Below are 23076 nucleotides of genomic sequence, written 5' to 3' on the forward strand. Positions count from 1 at the left end.
CTGATGCTTTGCTCCTTAATCGGTCTGCCCTGTCCTATTTCTCAGACTCCTCTATTTCTGGCCAGTTTTCCATTTAGTGTAGAAATGTTTTTTGTTTGTTTTTATTTCCAAAAATTCTTCTCACTTCCTTACTTTTTACATAGCCAGTCCTGACAGTTTTAAAGTTTTCATGTACTTAAGATAAACCATTTGCCTGAAGTTAATTCATGTATATATGTGTGTGGTGGTAGTCAGGAAGATGACTTTCAGAAGTTGACTCTCTCCTATCATGTGGGTCCCAGGTACTAAACTCAGGTCATCTGGCTTTATCACTGTCATCCACCATTGCTATGTGTGGCACCCAACTCACAGAACTCACATTCTGAATCCCAGGAGCATGCACTCCCCCAAGGCTCTCACTACCTAACACTATATGATGCTACTTGGGTCAGCTGCCTTACAGACTCCAGTGTATATAAAATACTTAGGTCAATATAAATAATCTCTGGTCCCCAGGAAACCAGGGGGAAAGGCTGTTTGGGATATAGATCAATATGGAGGCTTCACTGTTCTAACTCAGCTAAAAAATCAAGGTCCAGCACTGAAGTTCAACAGTAAAAGACTGAATAATAACAACACACTGGAAAACCTCCAGGAGAATTGTGGGCCTTTCTTTTTTTTTTTTTTTTTTTGGTGTGTAGCATTTTAAAGTTTATTAGTTTTCAAAATTAGAATATTTTAATGAAAACAATTTGCCCAAAATTCTGTCACAGAATTGAGACCCAATAAAACAAGTTTACAGAGAGAAAGATACAGAAATCAAAAAAACCAAGGGCTTAAACACTGGCCACGAAAAGTATGACAAAGGAAGAATAAGTCTAAAAGATACAGAACATAGTTATTTGGACCTCAGTCTGTTTAGTAATCCCAGAGGATATCTCAGTAATTGAGAAAGGCAGGCTACTGAACAAGTGTCTTCCTCCAGTTCACTGTGGGCCGAACACCCTCTTCTTCACTAACCCTCCTGCAGGTTAATTCCTACGTGGGTTCTCATGCAGGGGAGAGAGAGGTTCTTTACATCACATCGCCCTCTTTAGTCTCTCCACTTGGTATACAAACCAACCTCCAACAGAAGGCTGAGCCTCCTTTGCCAATGAGGTTACAACCCTGATGGTCACATGCTATCAAAGCACTCTGCCATCAAGATATATTTCTAGCCCCAAGACTATAAATTTTATTTACTTTTATTATTATTATTATTATATGTTTGAATGTAGATGTGTCAGTGTCATGGTGTGTGTACAGGAGTCAGAAGATAACTTTTAGGAGTTGGTCATCTCCTTCCACTGTTCAATACAAGGATCAAATTCAGGCGGTTAGGCTTGTGCAATGCCTTTACCCACCTGAGCCATTTCATCAGCCCCCAGGTACCACTTCTGAGGAAGAATACAATTAAGTTCTAAGTTCTGTTTGATTGCTCTTGAGGCTTTCACTGTTTCTATTCTATTTGTTTCCTCAAGTCTTTTCGCCAGGTGCCTTTAATCCCAGCAATTGGGAGGCAGAGGCAGTCAGATCTCTGTGAGTTCCAGGACAACTAGGGCTGTTACATAGAGGACCCCCCCCCCCAAAAAAAAAAAAAGCTTTTCTACCACTAGGATTAGTGGAACATGCCTTTATTCCTAGCACTCTGAGGAGGCAGATCTCTGTGACTTCAAGGTCAGCGCCTGGTTTATATATCAACCCCAATCCCTTTGGAGTTAATAACATGAAGGGTTTCCAGTAAGATTCAAATGAAAAAAAGCAATAAATAAGCGCCCCCCCCCCCGTGTTTGGAGGAAAGTACTCATAGCCACCACTTCCTATGGTAGACTAAGGCCAATCCATTTAAGTGATTTAAACTTTTCAATATAAGTGACTCACAGGGTTTCTCTTTGTTGTAGAGCTAACTCTTCATCTTATGATTCACCTTTAAGCAAAGCTCACCACTCAGTCTGGCTGCAAAACAGTCACTCTCTTTTCTTTCTCCCAACCCCCTCTTTTTTTCGAGTCAGGGTTTCTCTGTGTAGCCCTGGCTGTCCTTGAACACAGAGCTCTGCCTGCCTTTGCCTCTTGAGTGCTGGGATTAAAGGCGTGCACCATCATGCCTGATCACAAAGTAGCATATCATAATACTGAAGACTAACCAAATCAAAGCAATAAAAAGCAAATAGCAATAGCAACAAACGCACCACCACAAACAAAACCCAAACACATCTATCACGGCTACTTTTATTCTTCTGGTCCAACAGAGCCCTGTACTAATGAAAGCCTGTTCATTCTTGGGGGCTGACATGGACAATATCTGCCTGTGTTGCATTTGAATACTATTTTCTGTAACCAGATGCAGCATATGCTATCAACTATACATTGCTGGGTTTCCATCGCTCAGTTTTCCACTTTCAGGGTCAGCCATTCATCCTCTTGGTTTGGCATACCTAACAAAGCTTCACACAAAAATGCTCATTTAACTGAAAACTCAAGAAATTACACATCTACCTAAACTTTAAAAAGTTTCTTTACTGAGATATAATTCACAGTTAAAGTATACAATGCTACAGTTTTTAATATTAGTCATAGGGTTATACAACCTTAGAACAATCAATAACATTAAAAAAAAAGTTAACAAATCAGTACTGTTTTCCCTAATGCTATCAACTATAAACCCACTGTATAGATCTACCTACTACATTTTATCCACAATTAGCTGGACAGTTGGATTGTTTACATTCTTATGATACAAAGGATCAAAAATCAAAGCACATAAAATAAGCACACACATGCACATAAGAGCTACTAACTTGCTACAGTGGCTACCTATCTCTGGAAAGGAAGAATGGATTAAAGGAACAAGACTGATACCATGTACTTTTACTTTTGCTACAAAATATTTATGTTTCTGGAGTTTTGAATACAAAACACAGTATCTCAAACACAAGTTGCTTTGAAAAGTATGTGTCATCCTAGCCAGGCATTGGTAGTGCACGCTTTTAATCCCAGCACTAGGAAGGCAGAGGCAGGTGGATCTCTGTGAGTTTGAGACCAGCCTGGTCTCCAAGAGCTAGTTCCAGGACAGGCTCCAAAGCCACAGAAACCCTGTCTAGAAAAACAGAAACACAAACAAAATCAAACAAAAGTATGCATCATCCTGAGAGTAAATGACTTAACTGACCTTGAGATCACAAGTGGTGTTCAGCAGGAGGTTGGAAGGCTTGAGGTCACGATGCAGAACATTAGCTGAATGGATGTATTTTAATCCTCTCAGGATCTGATACAGAAAATAGCAGATATGGTCATTGCTGAGGTGTTGTGTCTTCAAGAGCTTGTAAAGATCTGTCTCCATGAGGTCCTGTACTATATATCTGTTTGGTAGGATAAGGTAAAATATGCAACAGTAGGTCACACTTAATAAAGCACCAAAACAAATTCAACTTCTCTTAATTCCTTTCCCATATAGCTTCTGATACAGCAAGGCCATCAATGGAAGGGAGAAACAAGAGAACATAGGTACATTCTCATGAAGAAAACATGCACCATCTCTGCCCTATGTGGCTTCTTGTGGGTCTAGACTGAGACTTGAAACAGAATATTGGCCAATCTTGAAGTGTCAACACCCCTGTTCTCCAAAATTGTCAATTAGCCAATTGTTCCAAAACTTAAAAAGTGTGGTCAACAAACATCAACATTCATCTTTTTGATCCTGAAGCAACGTGTAATGTCACCAATATCCTAACATACCTAGAAATGACACTGCCTTCGAGTCCAATCTCTGCCTTCCTTATTGATTACTGCTAAATTCTGATACATATATACAACCAAGGGAAGCAGTGTAAAGAAGGGGTTGGTGCTGGGTTTTGTTCTTGCCTGCATAGCTACTATTTAAGTACCTAAAATTTCAGCTAAGCCACATTATTTCTTTTATGAAAATTATATTGTGACAGGTGGTAATGCTGCTGCTCAGCATTTGGGAGACAGAGGCAGGTGAATCTGAGTTCCAGGCCAGCCTGGTCTATAAAGTGAGTTCCAGAACAGAAGGGGGTTACACAGAGAAACATGTCTCGAAAAACCAAAACAAAACTTGTCATCTATAAGAGGCTTTATGACAAAAGGTAAAACAAGACTAACAGGTGGTGGCAGCAGGAGGCATTTCACTTAAAATACCACACCAGCTACTAACAGAGCTGTTTAAAAGTGGCAAATCTGCTTGGAGACCTGGAAGCACCACTCCCTACAGTGCGGGCTACAAGGGGATCTTGTAGCGCAGCTCAGCCTTGATCTCTAGCACTGGTTACAGTTATATGCATTAGAGCTGATCCAGTCTTAACCACGAGGCCCAGTTTATCTATTTTAGACAGGAAGCGAAAGCTGAAAAAGGAGCACACTAGTACCATCTGGAAGGTGCTGATCTGGCCAGGTGCACCTACTTCCTAATGTGATGAATGCTAGTTTGTTTACCTTTTCACTACCCTAACAGGCATATCAGGGTTGGAAACAACAATAACCAAGATTTTCCAAAACTAAAATTAAAGGAAGTTGTTATAGGGACTGACAGAGAAACCACTGAACTAAAACATAACTACCAAAAATTGATAAAATCTAAAATGCTGAAACAATAAAGTGCAACAGATCACAACCTCCTCTTAGCACCCTAGCATGCTTTATGCATATGGGAGGAGTGATCACAAAACGCTTTATGTACTAATTCTTCATTTCTAATTATCTATTCCACAAAGTGACCAAGCAGCTGTGGAAAAGGATACACATCTTTCATTTGCTCAATGGTTGGTGCCCGGATGATGTCATTGATGCCGATGATATTCTCATGTCTGAAACGCAGCAAGATTTTTATCTCTCTTAGGGTTCTCTGGCAGTAGGTCTGGTGCTCAAAAGGGCTGATTTTCTTGATAGCAACTCGAACTTTGTTGAGATTATCGTAAGCTGAGCTAAAAATAAAACAAAATAAAAAAATTCAAAGATGTACTGGTATTTGTCTACTTTTACTGATACCTTTGAGAGAGTCTATCCTAAGATAATGCTTTAGGAGGCACCTGGGAGTCATTTTGCAATGTCATTAGCATGGCATACTGTCCCCAAATACTTTGAAATGAAACCCAATTCTTAAAAAGAATGACTATTTAAATATTATTTTTCATTGGTTTGTACACTTTGGCCCAAAGCAGTGGTTTTCAGGGAGGTAGGCAAAAGATCTACACTGGAATCTACTTTCAGAAACACTCTCAGGCACACCTTTAATCCCAGCACTCAGGAGGCAAAGGCAGGTGGATTAATATCTGTGAATTCAAGACTAACCTGGCCTACAGTGTTCCAAGACAGCCAGAGCTACTCAGAGAAACACTGTCTCAAAAAAAACAAAAAAAAAAAAAAAAAAAAAAAAAAACCACTCCCTTTGGTAATCATAACAAGAGGAAAAATCATATAGTTAAAACAGTTAACAAAGATTTGGGATTGTTGGCTCACTGCTAGGAAGATGCCTCGAAATTTGATCCTATGGCATGGCCAGCACAATGGGTTTATCTAATGGGACTGTCAGAAGGAGTGAAGCATCAGTAAGACTTTCTACTGTATCATCTGACTTGGTGAATGACCAAAATGGCCTTTTTGAAGGTGTGACACCACCCTCTTTCAGACCTTTCTGCAGATATACGTGCAGGTAAAATACTCATATGTATATTTAAACAGAAAGGGGAAGTGGACCTAGAGTACCTGTCCTAATGGCACACGCCTATAATCCTAGCACTAAGGAGGCAGTGGCAGGTGGGTCTCTGAGGCCAGTCTGGATTACATAGTGAAAGAAAGACGTGCATGCATGAGGAGTGGTGGGTAGAAACATGGGTCAGTGGGTAAGAGTCCATACTGGGTGCTGGAGAGATGACTCAGACGTTAAGAGCACTGACTGCTTTCCCAGAGGTTCTAAGTTCAATTCCTAGCAATCACATAGTTACCAGCTCACAACCATCTACAATGAGATCTGCTGCCCTCTTCTGGCCTGCACTGCAGGCAAACATGCAGGCAGAACACTATATACATAATAACATTAAAAACAAAAACAAATAACAAACTTTTTTCTGAAGGACCAAGTTCAGTTCACAACACCACTTTTGGATTGGATCTGAGGCCTGCTCTACAAGAAAGCTGTATCCATGGCCTGGGAATACATGGGATCCAGGAGAATATACTAATGCTGTTTTGTTAACTGGACATGCTGTCAAATAGCCTTCTAAATGTATCTATAGCTGTAAGTTTCAATGCTTTCTCAAAGTTGGTATGAGAAGCTTCTTTCTGCAGTAGGCAGCAGTTAATGCAGAGACTTGCAAGTGGTCAAAGTGCTGTGAACCAGTGACTGTTCAATGCCCCCCAACCCCAAATCAGGGATTTTCATGAAGATAGGAGAAAGAACGCTAAGTGCTGGAGGATGGGGAAGAATGTTGTGAAACGCTGCATATGATCAGGTCAATCAATACATCAGCATGAATGAGAGAAGGGTTCATGACATCCAATAATAGCTGAGGAGTAAACTGTCAAGTGGTGGCTGCTGGGGGAGAAGTAAGTTTTCTCTGGGAGCACAGCTGTTGATGGGCTGCCTATCTTTATCTTCTAGTAGATGGCCCCATGTAAATGTAGGTATACTAATTGGACTCAAATGTCATAAGAAAAGCAAGAGGATAAGAATGAGGGAGGGTGAAATGTTGGAGGCCTCTGAGGGAAGTAGGAGGGGAGATATGGGCTAGACATTAACCAGATACATTGCATATATGCACAAATTTATTAAATTTAAATGGGGGGGGGGCGAGCACACAGGACTTTGAATATGTGTTCTGCTCCAGGGCTGAGATGGGTTGTAACAGATTCCAGAAGCATATTTATCTGCAAATACAGAATCAAAGTCCATAAAATTCTGGGTATTATTTAACAAGTGCTTTGTGAACACTTAGGGAAGAAAAAGGAATCAACATGAGTCAATTATGAATAGTCATGGTAAACCAACTTCATTTCCTGTTTTGATAGGGTTGCCACAGCAACAACAGAGTGCTGGTCACACTTCTGGAGAACTCAAGCAACTTGACATGTACTTCCCCCATTTGAGAGACTTCATGCAAAGTGTGGTGGAGGAAAAAGTTCCTGCTCTTGAGAAGCTCTGAATTGACTAAGCAATGGAGACAGCAACACAAAGAATCTTCGCAGATTAGTTCCAAATAAGGATATTAGAGAAAGGATGAAAAAACTGGATCTAAGTTCCAGGTATGGTGGTGCACATCTTTAATCCCAGCATCCAAGAGGCAGAAACTGGCATACAGATCTGCATAAAGAGTGTAAGGCCAGCCATTACTACATAATGAGACCCTGTCTAAAAGAAAGGAAGGCAGACAGGCAAACTGGCCATATAGAAACCATAGCCTATGGAAGTAGATATTTTACACAAAAGCAGGGGCACAAGCAAGTAAAAACATACCATGTGGAGAGGGGCAAATATCAGTATGACTATGGGACCATCTACTTTACCCAGCATTGCTTCTTCCCAGAAGAACAATTGGGAACCAAAAGCTCCTAATTTCTGTCTAAGAAACTATGCAAACCCATGCCTAGCAGACCATTCTTGTTCTGAAGCTCAAAGTGATGGGAACAGTGTGGTTGTAGAAAGAAAGAAGAGGGCTACACTAGGGGGTGCTCTCCTGAAACTGCTAGCACAGAATTCTAAGAAGCCTAAGCATTTTCTAGTTGAGCCTGACCTTCAAGGTCATTAGGACAATACATATTCTGCTTAATATTTCTTAACTTGATTTTTATAGCATGTGAGACTCTATTTATAGTCTTACTCGAGACCTTGCAAATATCAGAGGCAGATCTGGGAGAGAGGCCAAGAATGAATTATGTATGTATATGTATGTGTGTATAAATGAGTGAATGTGGTGATGAGCATGGAACCCTGTCTGCAGCAGGCAAGTATTCTATACCAGGTTATATCCCTAGCCTACCTGACTTAGGATATCTAAAGATGCCTATGGGGGCTATGCTGGAGACCATAGGTCCCAGCAGTGTAAAGAAGAGCTATAGAAGCCACAGTAGTGGGACTGGGAAAGCAAACTCTCAGCCACTGTTTTTGTAAACTATATAAAATAATCTGGCATTTAAATCTGACCAGTGCAATGGGGAAAAAAAATAACCATTACAACATAGGTTATGTAAGAAAAAATTTAAAATAAGGGCATGAGTTTTTGAGGCCCTAAAGCCTAAGAAAGTTCAGATCTCTGCTTTTTTAGCTATAATAAGGAAATAGGGACTGATTCACTCTTTTGATTTAAGCAATTTAAAGCTGGAAATGGCATGCCTTTAATCCCAGATTTGGGAGGGCAGAGGCAGGTGGATTTCTGTGAGTTTGAGGCCAGCCTGGTCTACAAAAAAAGTTCCAGGGCAGCCAGGACTATGTAGAAAGATCCTGTCCCCAAATAAATGAATAAATAAAAAAGAAAAAAATTAACCCAAAGTTTGATAGTTGAAAACAAAAAATTGTATGCGTGTACTAGTAGAAGCTAGAGAACCACTTTTTGAAGCAGAGCTCTCCTTCCACCTCACTAGGCCAAAACAGGCTTTCTAACACTGAAACAGGCTGCACCACATTCAGCAAGACATTTTAAACCTGCGCCTGATCTAGTTTGTTGCCTGTACAATTTTTAGCCTGCATGGAAGGAGGTGGTGGGGTGGGGGAAATCAAAATGGAACCTAGAAGTTCCCCTGAGCTAAAAACAGAATTGGTGGCTTGGAGAGTACAAATCTGTCAGAACTGTTGGGCAGAGAATATCAGAAACACAAGAGCAGTGGAGACCTGTATGGAGTTCTTTCTGTAATAATGTTCTATTGCTAAATGTGTGGTGCTAGTTTAAGCTTATTGAAAGAGAGTGAGTGTGTGTGTGTGCATGTGTTCCTTATCCTCCCAATCTCTAGCATGTTTATTTCAAGTGTCTTCCAAAATTCTATTACTTGGGGGCAGGCTGAGCCCCCAACTCTCTTATTGAGGGGAAGGAAAACAGTCCCTCCTCAAAATTATGAAAGCAGTAAACAATGGCTGGAAGACTTCCCTGAGCTGTAATAAGTTGTAGAGAGAACTCCAGGGATGCAGATTTCTCACTTAGTCACTCATGCTGGGGAGGGCTTTCAGTGATAGGGCTGTTTTTGAGTCACACACAGGCTTGTAAATAACCCTATAAACTCATGAATTCATCAAGTTAAAGTTGGGTAGGATTGTTTCTTTGGCTTGATGCCCCCCTATCTGGGGTGAACAGATGTCTCCCTAAGAAAGCCAAACAAATATGAATTTAACTTACTAAACCCTCCCCCACCCCCCTTTTTTTTTAAGAAACAGTGCTTCTCTATGTAGCTCCGGCTGGCCTTGAACTCCTGGTGCTGGGATGAAAGGCATGTACTACCACTGCCTGGCCTGAAAGTAACTTTTATGAACATTTCTTACTTAGTAACAGCTACAATTTGCCAAATGCTTCTTAAATAAAAGGCCTGATCTGTTATTATGTGTAGAAAGTGTTATTTCATGGTGGATTAAAGAGTTTAGCAGTTAGCCAAAGAGGAAGGTATTTTAGAAGGAGCCATGGGCACTCAAGCACAAACGCTATAGGACAATGTGGCTAGAGTTCACATGTCCTGGAGTAGAGCAAAAGGTGATATCAGACTGACAGGGTAAGAGATATATACTTACTTGAATGTCTGATAATGAGGGTAGCTCAGTCAGAAATATAAGCATAGGGCTGACGGGAGGCTAAAGCAGAACTAGGAACGTCAACAAAAAGACCACAGCCACCATTTTCAAAGTACTCATATCCATCCCCACTCTGAAATTATAGTAGTTGTAAGTCTTCCCACTTGCTGTTTAAGGGCTAATAAAGAAGTACATCATGTTGAAGGGTTATAGTCCCCCTTTGAGCCATGATCTCTGCACAATTCAGGCTTGTCTAAAACTCACTATGTAGCCCAGGTTGACCTCAAACTTACAGTGGTCCTTCTGCCTCTGCCTTCCAAGTATAATGTGCACCACTATGTCCACATAAAATTAATTTTTCTTAATAGTAAAATGGTATCCTATTTAATCCTAACATCACAAAAATAATATTTAAATGTATTCATTTTCTTCTGTAATCTTGCATTTATTAAAAGGTATTGATTTGAGGGAGGGCTTACAAGTTTTACCAACAACCTAAAGCAATGGTTCTCAACCTTTGGGTTATGACCTGTTTAACGACCTTCTATCTCTAAAAATATTTACATTATGATTCATAACAGTTGTTATGATGTAGCAACAGAATAGTGTTATGGTTGGGGTCACCACAACATGAAGAACTGTACTTTAGGGTAGTAGTACTAGGACCGTTGAGAACCACTGGCCTAAGGGATCCACGGAAGAAAAAAGACCTAGAAAAAGGACTCTTGTTACAAGGGCAAATTACAGGCTCAGTGGAAATGTAGCATCAGGGGATTAATACAAATGTTGATATTCAAGACACAGTAATATTAGTTTTAGGATTCTGAAGAAATTACACTGCAAAACTTCCTCAAATACTTTCTTGTCTCTCTTAGTTCATATTCCAGCTGAACTTGAACCTGTGGTAATCCTCCTGCTGCACCTTCCTGAGTAATAGGTAGGAACAAACACCTTGCCTTGTCTGAAATTCTTTTAAATCATCTCCAACTGGATAGAGTGCTAAAAATGGCCTCATAACTACATAGGGGAGATATAAAAACATAGGTATTAATATATGATTGTATTATGATGAAATTACCATCAATATGAAGAAACCCACAAATAATTAGTGCTATTAAAATGACTAGAGAACTTAGTTTAATCTGGGAATTCACAGAAGGTTCTGTCTTCTTGACAAAGTGAGAGAGGCCTTTTTAAACAGAGACCTAAAAGGATTATTGAGGACTTGGCAGAGCAGGAAAATGTTCTACTAGCAGGACCTTAAGGCCATCACTTGAGAGTGCACTGACCCAATACAAAGCACTACAAGAAACGAGTAAAGCTGAGAGTGGGAGAGGTAGTCTTCCCCAGGAAGAGGACACCTATTGATTGCTTGTCCGGTGGCAAAATTAGCCCTGAAAACATACATAAGTGGAGAATAAAAGTATCACATTTATGCATTAAAAATCAGATTTATATATTTTAATATTTTATGCGTATGAGTATTTTGATTGCATATATGTATGTGTAACACACATGTGTGCCTGGTGCCTGTCAAGGTCAGAAAAAGGTGTTAGATTGACTCCCTGGGATTGAAGTTCACAGTTGTGGACCACCAAGTAAGTGCTGAGAATCAAACCCAGATTCTCTGCAACCACACTAAGTGCTCTTAACCACTGTGCAGAGACAAGCCAGCTTGGTCAACATAGTTCCAAAATAGCCAGAGCTGGAGACCCCCTCAAACAAAACAAAACAAACAGAATAAAGAATTTGGGCTGGATAGATGGCTTGCACACATTGTTCTTCTAGAAGTCCCAAGTTCAGTTCCCAGAAACCATGTTGGGCGACTTCACAACCACCCATCACTCCAGCCCCAGGGGATCTGACACCCTTTTCTGGTCTCCATAGGAACCCCTCCCCAAACACTTAACTTCAAAGTAAAATAACCCAATCACTAAAACAGGCAATAGAATATTTTGTAACAAACAGGAAAATACAATAAAAGTGTATTAAAACCACACATCCCCTAGAATGGCAAAATAAAGTAGTTGCAACAAGTGGTAACAAGGACACATTAAGTTTGCAGTCTTCTTACACACTACAAGCAGGATTACAAATGGTGCAACCACTATGGAAAATAGCTGACAGTTTCTAAAAAACCAAAATGCACTTAACAAAGCAAGCTAGCATCTGTTTGGTTTATACAGATGTGTATAAAAATGTTTACAGGATGGGTTGGAGAAATGGCTTAGAGGTTAAAAACACTGCCTACTCTTTCAGAGGCCCTGAGTTCAACTCTCAGCATATATTGTTAGTGCCTAAAAACCATCTATAATGAGATCTGGTGTGCAGACATACATGCAGGCAGAACACTTAGTACGTGACAAAGTAATGAATAAGTAAATCTTTTAAAACCTGTTTATAGAAGCTATAAAAGTAGGAACAACTCAAATGTCCATCCAAGTGAAGGGTGTGGGAACTGGAGGCTTGGTTAAGAGCATCACTCTTGTAGAGGATCTGAGTTCAGTTCAATTCTTGTGATTCTACCAAGGAGATCTGACACCTCTAGCCTCCAAGAAGTCATGGCCCCCACTACAAACAAAGCAAAATCACATACAAACAACCTGTTTGTTTTCTAAAGAAAGAGAAAGACATCATGGAGTTGGACGGGTAGGGAGGTGAGGAAGATCTGGGAAGAGAAATCATGATCAGATTATATAAAAAATACTTTTAAAAATTTAAATCAATCACTAAATGGTGTGGAGGCACACACCTGTAATACCAGCACTTAAGAGTTTCACAGGTTCAAGGAGAACATGAACTACATAACTACATAGCAAGAATTTTCCTCTTTGAGTTTGAGGTCAGCCTGATCTATGTTCTCTCTCTCTCTCTCTCTCTCTCCACCCCCCCCCACACACCTACCTCCCCCACCATTCTGCTTTTTCAAGACAGGATTTCTATGTAGCTCTGGTTGTTCTGGAACAAGCTCTATAGATCTGTTGGTCTCGAACTCATAGAGATCTGTCTGCCTCTGCCTCTGGAGTATTGTGTGCCACTTGGCATACAAGATTGACAAACAAACAAACAAAAAAAGATCAGTAGCTCTCCTATGTACAAATAATAGAGGGGCTGAGAAAGAAAGAAATCAGAACATCACCCTTTACCATAGCAACAAATATAAAGTATCTTGGGGTAACTCTAACCAAACAGCTGAAAGACATGTATGGCAAACACTTAAGATCTTTAAAGAAAGAAATAAGACATCAGAAAATGGAAAGATCTCCCATGCTCTTGAACAAGTAGGATCAACATAGTAAAAATGGCAATCTTACAGATTTAGTGCAGTACCCATCAATATCCCAGCAGAGTTTTCACAGAACTTGAAATAACAACACTCAATTTCATATGGACAAACAAAAATAGCTAAAACAATCTTGTACAATAATGGAATTTCTGGAGGCATCACCATCCCTGACTTCAAGCTCTACTAATAAAATAGCTTGTTAATGGCATAGAAATAGACAGGTGGACCAATGGAATCTAATTGAAGACCCCAATATCAACCCCCACACCTATGAACACTTGATTTTTGACAAAGAAGCTAAAATTATAATATAGAAAAAAGAAAGCATGTTCAACAAATGGTGTTGGCATAACTGGATGTCGACACGTAGAAGAATGCAAATAGATCCTTATCTGATGGGGGATGTCCTTCTGTATGCTGTGAATGTTTCTCTTATTGGTTCATGAATAAAGCTGTTTCAGCCAATTGGCAGACAGGATGTAGCCAGGCAGGTAGGCAGGACTACCAGACTAGGAGAATGCTGCTGGGAGGAAAAAGGCAGAGTGGGTTGAGAGATAGGTGCCAGGTAGCAACTGGGAAGATAGGACACCTGGGCATTCTCTGGTAAGATAAGGCCAAGTGGAAATACACAGATTAATAGTTATGGATTAATAATTAAGAGAGAGCTAAGCAGTAAGAAGCCTAAGTCATCAGCCAAACAGTTTATAATTATTAATATTAAGCCTCTGTGTTTATTTGAACTAACTGGCAATGGGACCTGGCAGGACAGAAACTTCTGTCTATACATATATATCTACTGCCATGCACAAAACTCAAGTCCAAATGGATCAAAGACCTCAATATAAGACCAACCAACCACACTGAACCTCACAGAAGAGAAAATTGGAAAATAGCCTTGAATGCATTGGCACAGGACATCACTTCCTAAATATAACACCAGTAACACAGATACTGACAGCAACAATCAATAAATGGGACCTCTTGAAACAGAGAACCTTCTGTAAAGCAAAGGACATGGTCAACAAGACAAATGGCAACCTACAGAATGGGAAAAGGTCTCTATCAACCTCATATCTGATAAGAGGTTTGATCTCCAAAATATAGAAAGAACTCAAGAAACTAGACATCAAAAGATCAAATAACCCAATTGAAAAATGGGGTACAGAGTTAAACTGAGAACTCTCACTAGAGGAATCTCAAATGGACAAGACATCTAAGGAAATGCTCAACATCCTTTATCATCAGGGAAATGCAAATCAAAATGACTGAGATACCATCTTACATCTGTCAGAATGGCCAAGATCAAAAACACTAATGACAGTTTACACTGGAGAGGATGTAGAGTAAGGGAAACACTCCTCCATGCTGGTGGGAATGCAAATTTGTACAGCCATTTTGGAAATCAGTATGGCAGTTTCTAAGAAATTTGGGAATCAATCTACCTCAAGACCCAGCAACGCCATTCTTGGGCATTTATCCAAAGGATGCTCAATCATACCACAAGGACATTTGCTCTACAACATTCATAGAAGCATTATTTGTAATAGCCAGAACCTGAAAACAACCTAGATGCCCCTCAACCGAAAAACAGATAAGGAAAATGCAGTACATTTACTTATACAATGAAGCGGCGGTGGTGGTGCCAATGAAATCTTGAAATTCACAGGCATCCTGAGTGAGGTAACACAGACTCAGAAAGACAAACATGGTATGCATTCACTCATAAGTACATATTAGAAGTAAAGCAAAGTGTAACCAGACTGCAATCTACAGCTCCAGAGAAGCTAGGTAACAAGAAGGATCTTAAGAGGGACACATGAATTGCTCTGGGAAGGGAAATTAGATGAGATCTACAAGGTAAACTGGAGGTGTGATGGTGGTTAAGTAGGAGTGGTGGTGGTGGGGGATGAGAACAGAAGGGAATGAGCTGGCCGAGGCAGGGAGGGATGGATGCAGTGGAAGAGTAATGAAAGAGATATAATAGAAAGCCACTATGGGCTTAGGATGACCCCAGCTAAAACTCTTAGTAACTGTGGAAGAGAATGCACATACAGGCCTACCCCTACAATCAGATTAGTGAACATCCAACTTATCATCATAGAGCTCTCATACTGTAATTGATGGAATCAGATACAGAGATCCACAACCAAGAACTAGGTCAAGCTCCAGGAATCCAATTGATGAGGAGAAGGGAATATATGGGTAAGGGAGGTCAAGATCATGATGGAGAAATCTACAGAGACAGCTGAACCAAGCTCAGGGAAACTCATGAACTCTGGAGATTCCAAGGCCCTCCATATGTGGGAGACAGTTGTGAAGCTTAGACTGAGGAACACTGGCAGTAGCATCAAGATACAAACTTGGAACATGAGTTAGCTTGTTGAAGCCCTTTCCTATGATAGGATGCCACGCTCAGCCTTAATGCATGGGAGAATAGCTGGGCCCTGCCCCAACCCATAGTACTAGACTATGCTGACTCCTCAGGGGAGCCCTTACCTGTGGAGTGGACTGAGGATGGGAGGAAGTAGAACTGTGGTTGAAATGTAAAAACTTTTTTAAAATGGCAAAAAGTGTGTGTCACTACTGTCTGAGACCATATCTCAAAAACAAACAAACAAACAAACAAACAGGAAAGCAAAGTGGAGAGGGAAGATTGACAGTAACAATCTGAGGTATATCCATCCAATGGAAAAGATTGAAACATGAAGTAACAATGAATCTGAAGAAAGCAAGACAGTAAAAAGGTACTTATTTCCTTTTCCATATGAAATGAATAATCTATGAGCTTTACAAAAGCTGTAGGTAACCTATGACAAAAAGCTGGTCTGTTTGCTGGAGGCATACGCTGTGAAGGAGCAAGAGAACCTTTTGTTGAGATATTTTTTGTGACTTCACTGTGGTAGTGGTGGCCTTTATATGAGTATATACAGGTGTCAAGTTTTAACTATATAAATAAGCATTTCAGCTGGGCATGGTGGAACACATCTTTAATCCTTGCACTTGGGAGGCAAAGGCAGGCAGATCTCTGTGAGCTTGAGGCCATCCTTGTTTGCACAGTGAGTTACTGGACAACTACAGCATCACAGACCCTGCCTTCAAAATTAAAAAAAAAAAAAATCATCTTTCCCCCCCCTTTTTGTTGGGGCTGAAACTTGAATTCAGGACCTTATATACACTTAAGCACAAGCCATACCCTAAGCTACACTTCCCTCTTTCCGCCTTGTCCCAAAAGTTGCAATTTACTGCACAAAAATTATACTTCAAAAGGAATATTTAAAAGACTAAGGAGACTGGAGAAAAAGAGCTCAGTTGCTGTGGTGGTTTGAAAGTCATTGGCCCTCATAAACTCATAAGGAGTGGCACTATTAGGAGGCGTGATTTTGTTGGAGTAGGTATGGCTTTGTTGGAGAAAGTTGTCACTGCAGGGGTGGGCTTTGAGGTTTCCAGTGTCACAGTCCATTTTCCTGTTGCCTTCTGATCAAGATATAGCTAGCACCATGTCTACTTGTACATTGCTATGCTCCCTGTCGATAATAGACTAAACCTCTGAAACTATAAGCTATTACCTCAATTAAATCTTTTCCTGCTGAGATTATGGTGTCTCTTCACAGCAACAGAAACCCTAAGACAGTTGTTAAAGTGTGTGCTACACAGGCATGGGAACCTGAGTTCAGACCCCTAGCACACATATGGGAATCCAGGCATGGTGGGGGGTGGGGGTGAGAGAGAGGGGGAGAGAGGGGGGGGACAAATAATTAAAGCAAATCTTCTTTGCTGGGCGCTGGTGGCACAAACCTTTAATCCTAGCACTTGGGAGGCAGAGGTGGGTGGATCTCTGATTTCAAGGCCAGCCTGATCTACAGAGCAAGTTTCAGGACAGCCAGGATTATACAGAGAAACCCTGTCTTGAAAACGAAACCAAACTAAACCAAAGTCTCTTAAAAGTATACAAGGGAAAGGGGTTTCTGAGGAACCCCACACACCCATGCTCATACCCCTACTATACTGCCGTCTGTGGTTGATATTTCAGGTAACTCCAGTAAATGTTCCTAACAGGGTTCAATTAATGACAGTAACTTTAGAACAAATTCCCAGTCTTCCACACTCCCCCTATGTTTTGGTATGGAATTTCTGATTATGTTTAGCTTTTGTCTCCATCCTCTCTAGCTACCTGTCATGCAGTCATACCTCACAGCAAAGACTCAATAATGTCTAAATAAAGTGGTTATGTAAAAGTACCACATACTGTACACAGTGTTAGAGCAACCAAAATGCTACCCATCAACTGTGAATGGATTATTTTTAGAGAAAGCCATTAAGCTGTTCTCTAAGCCTCCCATTTTGGTGAACTTTAATTATCTGAACACAAAACTACAGTACTTCATCTCACAGATAAAAATTAACTTGTCTTCAGATGCTAAACAAGTTAGACTGATCCAAATTACTGTTCCAAAAATAAGCAGGTAGATGATAATGACTGCTTTAAAAGTAGTCCTTACATTAACTTGGCTCCCTCATAGTGCACTAAGCCACTGCAACTGGGTTTGTGTCCTTTTTCTTTGCTTTTTAAAGGGAGTTCAAACCATTAAATTAGGAATAAAGGAATAAAAGCTAGCTTAAAGCGATTTTGGCTCTGAAACCAACAGTAGTCAGTGAGTTGAATCACTCAAATGATTAGTATGTATGCTCCAATACCTTACAGGCATTATATAATTGAAGTCATATGTAGCCTCTAGAGAAAGGTGCTCTGGAGTCCAAAGCACAAACAAATGTTGATGGCTACAGATTCATTTTTCAATGTCTTCTAGCTTTTAAAAACATTTTTAATTTTTTATTTATTTATTTTTGAGATTTATGCAACAGGCCGGGCGTTGGTGGTGTATGTCTTTAGTCCCAGCACTGGGGAGGCAGAGGTAGGCGGATCTCTGTGACTTCCAGACCAACCTAGTCTACAGAGCAAGTTCCAGGACAGCCTCCAAAGCTACACAGAGAAACCCAGTCTCAGGGAGGTACGGGGTGGGGGTGGGAAGATTTATGCAACAGGCATGGTAATATACACCTTTAATCCCTACACTCAGGAGGCAGAGGCAGGTGGATCTGTGTGAGTTTAAAGCCAGCCTGGTCTATACAGTGTGTTCTAGGAAAGCCAGGGCTGCATAGTAAGACACTGTCTCAAAAACACCCTAACCCCTGCCAAAAAAACAAACAAAAACAAGATTTTTAAAATTATTTATTACTTTTATGAGTAATGCGTATCTTCATGAGCTCATGTATGTACACAACAAGGATGAAGGAACTCAAAGAGGCCACAAGTAGAAACTGGATCCCCTAGAATGAGAGTCATAAACAATTTTGAGCCACCATGTGTTGGGAACTGATGCTGGGTGCTCTTCCAGAACAGCCAGTGCTCTTAACATTAACCCCAAAAAATCTTACTATGTATTACATTTTCCAATGTGGTACTCTAAAAAGAACTAATTTGTAAGAAAACACAGCATTCAAATCAAGAGATCTGAGTTTTAGTTCTACCCTAGATATGACTTACATGTGTTGTGATACTGGTAAGTTACAGTTACAAAATATTACAATATGGATGAAGCTTGAGAGCAATAGGCTAAACCAAAAGGCCAGTCCATAAAGACTAGTAATATTGTATGAGTCCACCTATCAGAGTACTTCAAGACAATTTCACAAAATAATAGAATGGTGGTAGCTGTTATCCCAAATGGGATGTATGTATGTATGTATGTATGTATGTATGTATGTATGTATGTATGTATACACACACACATATATATTCAACTTAATAGAAATACAAATGAATTACAGAACCATACTAAGAGCTGATGGAAGATGTCATTCTGTAAATATGTTTCTTGGTTTAATTAATAAAGCACTGTTGGCCAATAGGAAAGCAAGATAGGTGGGACTAAGAGACTAGGAGGAGAGGAAGAAGAAAGGGAGGAAGAGATTCAAGATGTAGGACCAACAGGGTAGAACTCCGGGATCTCTCTCTGGTAAGATAAGACCAGGTGGAAATACTTAGACTAATAGAAATGGGTTAATATTTAAGACAGAGCTAGCTAATAAGAAATGCTAGTAACAGGGTAACAGCATTATATCTAATACAGTGTCTGTGTGTTATTTGTGATTAGCGTGGCTGTGGGACCAGGCTGGCGGGAAGACATGCTCGCACCAGAGAAAACTCTGTCAAATAGTACTTCAGTTGGATACTTTAAAAGTTAAAGGTGTGGGGGCTGGAGAGATGGCTCAGAGGGTAAGAGCACTGACCGCTCTTCCAGAGGTCCTGAGTTCAATTCCCAGCAACCACATGGTGGCTCATAACCATCTGTAATGAGATCTGCTCCCCTCTTCTGGCCTGCAGGGATACATGCAGATAGAATACAGTATACATAATAAATAAAGAAATCTTTAAAAGAAAAAAAAGTTAAAGGTGTAACGAAATGAACATCATAGATGCTGGAACTTTTATTTGAGATAGGGGCTCACTATTGTAGTCCTAGCTGTCCTCGAATTCACAGAAATATACTTGCCTCTGCCTTCTGCCTGCTGAGATGAAAGATGTGAGTTACACCCAGTCAAGGAGTCAGTGAATACATATAGAAAAACAGCCGCAATGTGTCAGTTAGTGTACACACATTTCCCTAGCTCTTCCTACTGAGATGTATAAGCAACAGAAGCCCAGCAGCAATAAACAAACAACTATACTCAAGAAAAAAATGAGGCTTGTTGAAGGAACTCAGGCTAACTTACACAGGTGTAAACAAATACTGGTTAAAGAATTTAAACAAGTGACAGAATTGGATTATAGTCTGTAGTATAAAGCAAAGACAATCAAGAAAAACAGAAGATAATGAGCCACACTGGTGAGTGGATTACAAACAAGGGGAAAGCTAATACTGTGCAATGGTTAGGATCTGAGTGCATGGATCAAAGGTGTGCAGGACCATACCCAGCCATAGTAATTCTAATAAAGCTTACTTCTACTTTTTATTTTCTTATAATAACTAAATATTAATACCCAATTTCTAATGAATAAACTGTCTAATTATTTGAATATAGTTCAAATACTAGATAAAAATGTAAAACTTAATAAAATGTTTAGCTTTAACCTCCAAATAAGGTAATCCTAACTACCTGATACTACCAAACTTTAACACACACACACACACACACACACACCTCCCTCCTAGGCTATTCTCAACATCTACATAGCCAAAATCCTCCTGCTTTGACATGCTGAGTATAGAATTACAGGTGAGTAGTATGGTGTACAGTTTATAAAACTGAAGTCAGTGTTTTGTACATGCAAGGCAGGCACCCTTACAAGCCCAGCTCTGACCTCAAACATCTGTTTAAAAGTAAAAGTAAAAACAAAACAAAACAAACAAACAAAAAAAAACCCCACACACACACTTCAAGGGGGAATAAGGAAACACAAAGATATCGCTAAAAAGGTTAATAAATGCAAACCCCATTTCTGTATAGAGCAATCTGGCACAAACTACAAACACTATTTTTTTTATTTGACCTGGACATTCCATTTCAGAGTATAGTCAGAGTTGTACTAAGAAAAAGTTTATAACTGCATCATTCAAAAGTATCCAAGCAGTCAGTTATAGTGTTTCATACCTTTAATCTTAGCACTGGGAGGCAGAGGCAAACAGATCTCTGAGTTGGAAACCAGTCTAGTCTACAGATGGAATTCTAGGACAGCCAGGGATTCATAAAGAAACCCTGCCTAGGAAAACCAGAACAAACAAAAAATGGTGAAGCAATAGAAAGTTAAACAAATGAGAGACAGTGAATGTATTTGAAATAAAATTTAACTTTAGGTTGCTAGTACATGTCCTAGATAACTAACTCAGACATGTGAAAGCGGAGTACACAGTCATAGAGTGTAAGCAGTACACAGGGTTAAAAACAACAAAACACAAACAAAAAACACTAGTTAACTAGGGGCTAATTAAGATGACTCAGTGGACAAAGGTGCTTGTCCAAGCCTGAAAACCTGAGTCCAATCCCAGGGATCCCCATGGTAAAAGAAGAGAAACAATTCCCAAAAGCATCCGACCCTCTACACTCTCACCACCTACCCCACATGATGTTAGTAAAAAAAGAAACTCAACAACTAAAACTCCAGGGGAACCATCCTGAGATCAGTCCCAGCAATGGGAACTTCAGCCTGAAGTGAGTAGAAGGGAAAACCTAAAGAAGAGATCACTAGTTGAAGCCTTTGCTTCTAGACTGCAGAGCCATCAGCACTGTATGCAACACAACAGCACTAAAGCACTAAGAATGAAGCTGGGTATGGTGGCCCAGGCTTTTAATCCCGTCACTCTAGGAGACTAGACTGGTGGTTCTCTATTGAGTTCCCTGGGAACCTAGGGGAACAGAGCTACAAAGAAGACTGAGACAAGATCAGCTGCCTGGAAGAAGCAGAAATCTGACAGCTACCTGGAAGAGGTTTAAACCAGCTGAGGCACCTGAAAGGGATACTCTGCAACCTGGTAGGGCTGCCTGCAGGCTGTGAGGTGTACTCCAGGTTCCTAGTTTTGTTAACTGTCACCTGTATCGGGGTAGACTTTGGTGAGTTATTTTCCAGGAAAAGTTTTGGCATACAATGGTGGCCCAGTCCTATAATCTCAGCACTTATGGCAGTGTTACTATAGTTCAAGGTCATCCTCAGCTACAAAGTGAATGGCAACCTAGCCTAAGCTACATGCTATCCTATTAAAAACAACCCTCATCTACCCTTCCAACCAACCAAAACTACCCATAAAGGGTCAAAGACTTTGAAAAGACCAGTGGCATCTCATGAAAAGATGTGGAGGCAACTTTTTATAAAGGAAATGGCCTTCATCATGAAATGCTCCAGGAAAAAGAAAAAAGGTATTTGCCTGAGAGGAAAAAGGAGTCAAGAAAAAAATACCCACTTTAAGACCAAAATGGAGAGACTGTACATATTAAGAAGTGTGCATGCTTTGATTGAGAATGAATGGTAGTGGTGGAGAATGCAACACAGCAAGAAGCAGGTTTGGGAGAACAGTTCTTTGCTTCTTTCTCGTTAATATACATGCATGACTTTATGGCTTGCAGAAAATTAAGACCTTAAGTGATTTAAAAAATCTTGCCAGATGGTGGTGGTGGTGGTACACTCTGGAGGCAGAGGCAGGTGGATCTCTGTGAGTTTGAGGCCAGCCTGGTCTACAAAGCTAGTTCCAGGACAGGCTCCAAAGCAATACAGAGAAACCCTATCTCGAAACCTCTCCTTCCCCCCTCCCCCAAATGTATAACTATGTCTCACCAGGAGAAAAGAGACTAAGGTTACAGCAATAAATGTTTGCAATCCCATCATTCAGGAGGTATCATGAGTTCCAGACCAATTTGGGTTACTGTGTAAGAAAGATCTCCTCCACTACTCTGAGATAGGGTTTCTCTGTGATTAGCTGTAGCTGTCCTGGAACCTCTGTAGACCATGCTGGCTTCAAACTCACAGAAATACACCTGCCTCTTCCTCCCATGTGCTGGCATTAAAGGTGTTTGCCACCAATGCCTGGCAAAACTTTCTTTTCTGTACCTGGGGGGGGGGGGCGAAGAGTTTATCTATTCTTAATGTACAGATTTGCTTCAAACTATGGAGGCTCAGTATAGGTCAGAGGCATGGTTCCTGCTGCCCACGGTTATCCTTTCCTCTAATACTGTCAATGTATCCAACAAAATAGACATTTCTCCATTCGGTACAAACAACTCTTACAAATGTTTTATCTCTCACTGATAAATTACTCAAGTGAAAGTTCCTTCACTTTAGTCTTCTTAATTATAGCTCAAATGTTAAGTTGTTTAATCACTATGACAAATTCAATTTGAATTCCACTCCAGAGAAGTTCTGCTCCATGACACTGTGACTGAAGGGAGGTAGAACAGTATGGGGGTGGGGCAAAAAAGTGATCCTCAAGGGGTTCAGCACAGCCCCCTTAACTATCTAAGTCACCAATCCATTGAATGGTGCTGTACAAATTCAGGT

General features: G+C 40.3%; 1 protein-coding gene across 2 annotated transcripts in view; it reads right to left on the reverse strand.

Annotated features, from left to right (window-relative positions):
* Mapk1 (mitogen-activated protein kinase 1) overlaps positions 1-23076 on the reverse strand; it is a 56093-nt gene that overhangs the window by 18497 nt on the left and 14520 nt on the right. For both annotated transcript variants that reach the window (XM_051191122.1, XM_051191121.1), the window contains exons 2-3: positions 4776-4958; positions 3188-3377 (exon numbers count right to left, since the gene is read on the reverse strand). In XM_051191122.1, coding sequence (XP_051047079.1) covers positions 3188-3377; positions 4776-4958 — 373 coding nt within the window. The remainder of the gene's footprint in view (positions 1-3187; positions 3378-4775; positions 4959-23076) is intronic.

This window comes from Phodopus roborovskii, unplaced genomic scaffold, assembly GCF_943737965.1.
Source record: "Phodopus roborovskii unplaced genomic scaffold, PHOROB, whole genome shotgun sequence".
Lineage (NCBI taxonomy): Eukaryota > Metazoa > Chordata > Mammalia > Rodentia > Cricetidae > Phodopus > Phodopus roborovskii.